Source organism: Botrytis deweyae (assembly GCF_014898535.1).
Source record: "Botrytis deweyae strain B1 chromosome Unknown BDEW_021, whole genome shotgun sequence".
NCBI lineage: Eukaryota > Fungi > Ascomycota > Leotiomycetes > Helotiales > Sclerotiniaceae > Botrytis > Botrytis deweyae.
In genome coordinates, this window is record NW_024066228.1 from 511,026 (window position 1) to 517,604 (window position 6,579).

General features: G+C 43.5%; 4 protein-coding genes across 4 annotated transcripts; 1 reads left to right on the plus strand and 3 right to left on the minus strand.

Annotated features, from left to right (window-relative positions):
* Positions 1-64: 64 nt before the first annotated feature.
* On the minus strand, positions 65-1,240 carry EAE98_008308 (uncharacterized protein; the record flags this gene model as incomplete). The annotated part of the gene is made up of 1 exon (XM_038955931.1): positions 65-1,240. The coding sequence occupies one exon, from the start codon at positions 1,238-1,240 to the stop codon at positions 65-67; it is 1,176 nt and encodes a 391-aa protein (XP_038807797.1).
* A 1,669-nt stretch (positions 1,241-2,909) lies between these two features.
* Positions 2,910-4,139, minus strand: EAE98_008309 (uncharacterized protein; the record flags this gene model as incomplete). Its single annotated transcript, XM_038955932.1, has 4 exons — positions 2,910-3,180; positions 3,228-3,515; positions 3,567-4,004; positions 4,061-4,139. 4 exons carry the CDS (start codon positions 4,137-4,139, stop codon positions 3,101-3,103), a joined length of 885 nt encoding a protein of 294 aa, XP_038807798.1. The 3' UTR covers positions 2,910-3,100.
* A 406-nt stretch (positions 4,140-4,545) lies between these two features.
* EAE98_008310 (uncharacterized protein) lies at positions 4,546-5,167 on the minus strand (the record flags this gene model as incomplete). Its single annotated transcript, XM_038955933.1, has 4 exons — positions 4,546-4,660; positions 4,733-4,862; positions 4,944-5,004; positions 5,120-5,167. 4 exons carry the CDS (start codon positions 5,165-5,167, stop codon positions 4,546-4,548), a joined length of 354 nt encoding a protein of 117 aa, XP_038807799.1.
* Positions 5,168-5,412: 245 nt separating this feature from the next.
* On the plus strand, positions 5,413-6,295 carry EAE98_008311 (uncharacterized protein; the record flags this gene model as incomplete). Its single annotated transcript, XM_038955934.1, has 3 exons — positions 5,413-5,640; positions 5,822-6,160; positions 6,209-6,295. The coding sequence occupies 3 exons, from the start codon at positions 5,413-5,415 to the stop codon at positions 6,293-6,295; spliced, it is 654 nt and encodes a 217-aa protein (XP_038807800.1).
* Between the last annotated feature and the right edge of the window lie 284 nt (positions 6,296-6,579).

Consider the following 6,579-nt stretch of genomic DNA (forward strand, 5'->3'; position numbering starts at 1 on the left):
TGATTCAAATTCAACGTGAAGATCCCGCGGACACTCTCAAATCAGCCTGTGATATCCCCAAAAGCTACTCATTCTCGTTGTTCTCACCATCCTCGTCACGTTTCTCCAACTGGCCTAGTCGACCTTGCTTCTGACTCCGGCAAACCGTATCAGCAAGAGGAACTGAATCTGCAAGACGGAATCCTGAACTAGTATCCCCAATATACCGTTGATAACCATGATTATCAGGACGAACCTGCTGAACATCACGACGGGCATCCGGGTGACCAAATCTCCTAACGGGAGTTCCATGCAAAGTGTGCATCTCTTGCCGATGAAACATGGTCATAGTCACCGCGGCATCCAACTCCGTATTCGGGCGCGGAGCAGAGGTCCCTCGGTTATATCCGGAATAATCTTGCTCGACGAAAAGACTATTTCCGTCGTCTTCGGGAGTGGGATCGCGGATGATGATGGGTTGGCGTTTCTGGAGATTTAGGGGTTGGTGGGGAGCTTTTGATGGGGTTGTAAAAGTGAGTCTCATGTGAGTTTCTGGGTCACGGGTCTGAAGAGGAGTTTGAGCTTCGGGACGTTCAGGATACCATTGAGGGTGATTTGTTGCCGGATATTTAGTGTGGGATTGGCGGTATGCATTTGGAGCTCTGTATGGGTGAAAGTGGCGATTTGTTGATGAACCGGAGTTTATTGGAGGGTCAGGAAATCGTCTCTGAGCCATGCTTGAGCCTTCAAATCGTGTGGAATAGCTCTCAGGAGCAGGATAGTCCGTCATGAAAGAATGGTTCGAATTGTAACCTGAAGATTCCGTGCTATTTCGGCGGGAACTCGCTGCTTTTCGCTGCTCCATAGGGCTCGTTGTGCGTTTTCTGGACTGACCTGCAACAACTGGTAAAAGTGACGCTGTACCGACCCCCTTCTTAGCTTTCGTGACTCTAGATGCTCTTGGTTGTCGACCAGCACCACGCTGAGCAGCTTTCGCACTTGCCGCCAATATCCTAACGCGATCTTCACCCCAATCTTTTTTGACAGTCTGGTACCAGTGCTCATACAACATATTTCCAGTATATTGTCTACGAGCAAGTTTTCTTTGATCCATGTCATGTTGCATCATGTCCGCGAGATCCGTCCATGACATACCTTTGTTGGGGTTATATGCGCCATCTTTACCGTTGAAGCGGGACTTGGTCATGACTTCGTGGACAAAATATTCCTGCTCTTGTGGACTCCAGAATTTACCGCCCATTTTGGAGTAATTCGGAGGTGGATAGGGGTAGATGCTGGGGGATATGATGATGATAGCCGAGGTTTCCTGTATTGATAGGTCGTTGAAGGTAACGGGGTTAACAAGAAGGTTCGAAGAAGCTCGACTTATGTCAAATAATCCTATTCAGGATAATAAAAGGTTGAATTGTGAATCAGAGACAGTTCCAGAGTCGTCCGAGTATTTACCTAGGGTGGTCGCGTGATCACAAGATTGAGTAATATTCTGCTCCAAAAGCTAAGTTTTCGACGTTGAGGAGATAAAGAAGACCTTGATGGAGAGACCAGCGTGTTTTTAACCGTCAATAGAAAAATTCGCTTCTTGAAGTCTGAAAGGGAAAAGATCTGGGAGGTTTTGTTAAGATTGAGGATCGGATGATCAAAAGACAGCTCGGTCTCCTGGCTTGGAGTAATATTTTATCGTGGATCGGAGACGAAATAGGTCTAGAAATTAAGTGTTACCATATTAGCAAGACATCATCGCTATTTCAAAAATAATCCATCAAGAAAGGAAATGAAGGGGGTGAGTGAACGAGATTTCATACATTCTATACCATAAAGTTCGAGTGTAGGCAGTTTTGTAGGAAGTTCCAAAGATAATCTTGTTGTAAAACAATGTATACTCGCAGAAAATCAACCATACACGATTCTTGGATCGAATTTGACCACAGTAGTTCGATTCTTCGACGAAAATGGCACGTTGGAGACGACAAAATGAATTATATTGAGAAACTTAGTATTGAAATATGAAGTAAATAGATCTCAGGAAGCTTTCCGAGGCTAATACACAATCAAAAGGCGTGGAGTAATTGTTAAGAACGTTGAGAGCAGTTTGTAATGAACGAGTTCAAAGGATGATGGATTAAAGTTTGGGAGAGAAGGAAAGGTGCGATACTTAAAGGGGGCTAGGGGCCAGTCATGAAGTGGTATGTTATGTTGAAAGTGAATTAGATTCTTCATCAGTCATAACATATTGGATGATTTTTCATATTCTTTTTGGATTTTGAGATATAAAGAATGTTGCCTGGTATTCACAAGCGAGAAAACGGAAGTGTAGCTTTAGGAGCTCTATCGAATCACGGCGCAAGAATTACAGTTTCGAGGGGAAATCATAGAGATTTCAATTAAAATTTCAACAACAACACAATTTGAAAATATATTGCCAGCAGCTCGAAGGTCGATTAGAGTTATCACTTGACCACTCGAAGCCTGAAGCAAGAATGAACTTTGCGAAATGGAAGAGGACTGACCGAAATTTTATCGCAATGGGAGAGCAGATGAAGCTTTCTCGCTGCTGGTAGTACACGGCAAGCAGAATGAATAGCAGAAGCTCACCGACACGGCTCTCCGTACAAGTAGGAATGATGAGACCGTGAGGCTGGAATTCCGTGGATAGGAATTCAAGAACAAGACGAACACTTCAATATTGCGAAATATGATTAGGATCGTAGATGTTTTACACACCGCTTGAGACCTAAGTAGATATCGAGATCGGCAGAAAGTCAGAAAGTAAGCCACTTGGCTTGGGCTCATAACGGAGAGCTGGAGCGCCAACATTGGCGAAATTGTGTCTGGAACCAAGAAGGCATACTAGACTCTAGGCCACATAGCTACAACGACTGTAGGGCATCTCTACCTGGTCCAGCGATTTGGTATGCGCAACCGGCGCTACTTTATCATTCCAGTTCTTGCTATACCACGGAGTATAGAAAAACCATCTTGGAACTGGCATGTAGTAAGATATATGTAATTTCAAGGCGTTACTCGAAGACAATCTCGCGCGGGACTTAAGGTCGTTATTTACACATTGTTGCTTCTTGGATCATGATCACAACGGGGCATCTTATAAAGTTTTCATTAAATCGTTAACGGCTTTCGCAGCAAATCTCTTCCTCTCAGCCTCTGGCAAATCCGCACCCATATCTGTTTATGTCAGTTTGTAAGTTTCCCAATAAGTAGATATCTCTTACCTTTGACTGCTTGCATTCTCAACATCAAAGCTTCAAGCTGCTCTACTCCATCTTCATTCTCTACTTCTTCTTCGGGGTTCGTTTTTTCGGAGGACTCGCCATAAATTGCCTGCTTCATACCGAACATTTCCATTTCCAATTCAGCCGCTTCGATACCGAACCCGATGCTTTTATTGTCATCGCCATCATCCTCGAAGTCACCAAGATCAAGACCTTCCCCATCATCATCACCACCCTCCCATTCATTGGCTTCTAAAGCTTCCTTCAACCTCTCAAGACCCATAGGTTCTACAGGTGTCAACAATAAAACATGTAACTTCATTGAAATCGTTATCTTACCTGAGTACTCATTTCGACCTTTGCTTTCAAAATCAATAAATTCAAAGCCATGCTCCTGGCATAATTCTTCCCACTCGTCGAAGCTTTTCTCCAGGTATGGAGTCGTTGACTGTGGCATAGCCACGGCCAAACAAACGCCATCCCAAGTATAACCACAACCCTCCTTGACAACCTCGGCCACACTCTCCAAAAGAATCTTAAAAGCTTGTAACTCAGCTTCATCGACAGGCTTTCGGAAACATACAATAAAGGCACCAAGAACCGTCAGAACTTCTCGAGCTTCTGGTGCCAAAAATTCCTTACACCATATTTCTGGCTCATGTATCTCATCAAGCCATATTGGAACACTTGCGGTATAGTAATTAGTTTTGATCGACCAGTCATGGGTTACACCTGCTATGGAGTCCCCTGTGAGAGCAGGCGCAGAACCCGTGAGACCTTGAAAGGTAAGTCAATGTCCAAATCGTGTTTATAAGCATAAGTGGTGTTCAAACCTTTCAACAAGTCTACAAGACCAGAATCTGGTCTACTAACAGCTAGAATACGCCGTGGATGTGAAATTTCCATCGCCATGATTGATTGTATGTATTGATCAATCTATGTCGGGAACACAAGGAAAAACAGTAGGTTTGATATTATGTCGGAAGTTTCTTTGCCCGATCCGAAATTTAAAGTAGCATTATATCATTGGCTTATTTTCTTTGACATCTGAACAAGTTCATTGGAATATACCTAAATAGGGAGAGATATAGCATTTATATTTAGGATATTGGATATAAGCTCCTAATTGCTCTGCTCTAACTCAAATACCAGTAAGGGAACAGCCCTCCCCATGTATGCTTGTGCACTGGGTCATCCTCAATATTCGAGCCTTCGTAGCTCTCCTCTGCCCAGACTAGCTTTGCAATTTATCATAAGTTTTCCTCAAACGCCGACATTTGAAAAAATTATCCTTTCATCCACATATAGTATGAGTCTCTCAACCTCTTGGTGCTCCTCGTCCACTTGCTCTCGCCCTGCTAACTGTAGCCCTTCCTCTTGCCAATCCGACACCTCTACCCCTAGTATTTCTACTCCTGAACATAGGCGCGTTCCTGCAATAATTTGCGTTAGCCTTGTCCACAATGATATATACTGCTCCGGAGCTTCATCTTGGCTCCACTAACCTTAACATATCTGGAACAATAAAGAATCTCACGTGTGAGCCTCTGATGTATACTTGGTCCAAATGACTGACGCGACCGTCGCGCGCTGTGACAGTAATATCTTTAAGTTGAACGTTCATGTTATCTTCCGCTAAAATGATCTCGAATTAGCATGTCCCTTCTTTCTTTTCTTGCGATTTGCGAGCTTGTTGAACGTAATAGGTAATCGTACCTTCCAAAAGCTTTCCACGGTAGACCTGACCGGTCGTGATCTCGAGAGTTACGACATGACCCTAATAAACGATGGTTATCAGCAGAGAACGTGGCAGATGTCAAATGAGAGAAGAGAAGTCCGTCGGGCCTTGGTACACTGGACCTTGGAGCCTATGAGGAATAGAATGGACTAACTTGGGCCTCGTTCAAGAGCTTGATTGGTATTCCGATTGTGCTCGTCATGATTGCTATAGATCGATTATATCGCGAGGAATTGGGTAGAGAGAGATGAGGGTCTGGGATAAAGTCGTTGAAAGTCGGCGCGCGTGAATGTCAATATCCGAGTGAAGCTTTGGATATCTCAGAATAATTTGACGCTAGTGATCTTGAAGCTTTCGGTAACTTCCGTCTACCACCTTGAAGCAATCCTCCCTCAGAATTATTGATCCGATCCGAACATTACAACCATTGCATAAGAAATTACATCAATGGATATGAATACTCTTAACATATCAGCAACGGTGAATATATTTCGTCTTCTCGTAAGACCGAAATTGATTTTACCTCAAGCAACCGTTTCCACATTCAACCACCTACCGATACCTCTCAACTCGGCTTTTGATAAATACAAAAATGCTGATATTAGAGCTGTAGTGTTGGACAAGGATAATTGCTTTGCATATCCTAAATCCAATGACATATACGAGCCTTACAATGTACGTTGGAGGGTGTATTTTATGGTTTCTCAAACTTGTCGATCTACACTGAGCACGCTGGGTGGGGTGTTTAGTCTACCTGCATCTGCCTTTCTTACATTTATCCTATCACTTCTGCGTTCCTTTCTTTCGCAATCGAACTTGAATCATGAGATTTTGTTTCAATGTTAATTGGTTCTAGGAAGCTTTCAAAAAACTTCGGAAAGCTTATCCAGGCCGGCGGCTTCTGATTGTTTCTAATACAGCAGGTGCTGAATCTTTAGATCGTTCTGGCAAGCTTGCTGTTGAAGTTGAGAAGTCTACAGGCGTCACAGTCTTATCTCACGCTTCTAAGAAGCCTGGATGTGGTCCTGATATTATGGAATACTTTTCAAAGTATCCCGAGACCGGAGTCACCAGACCAGATCAAATAGCAGTTGTCGGGGATAGACTCACCACTGATGTTATGATGGCAAACCTCATGGGCAGTTATTCCGTATGGATCAAAGATGGAGTTGTACCAGTGGAGGAAACAAGTGTGGTAAGTATTATAGGTATCATTACGAGTTAAATCTAATAGGTATCTTAGTTTGCAAGGTTGGAGCAGAAGTTCGCTGGATTTTTGATTCGACGTGGTTACGAGGCCCCAGAACCAGCAAGTCCATTCGAGAAGTAGACTTGCATCATTCATTACTCATCTGCAGTGATGCATTGCTTTCTAATCAAAATAAATCTTCACCTTACTCTACCTTGGCCTCCCCCTTCTCGCAAGTAAATGTGCAGAAGCTACCATTATAGTACACTAGTTGTGTTGATGGTACTCACACATGGGGGATAATGAGAAACAGTCAAGGGAGCAGCTGGCGGTCCAAGTTCATCAAGCAGAAGTGAGAAAAGGAGTAGTGATGCTCCTTTGACTAGGACTGCTAGTAGTAACCGAATACCTCCACAGCTTCGAAA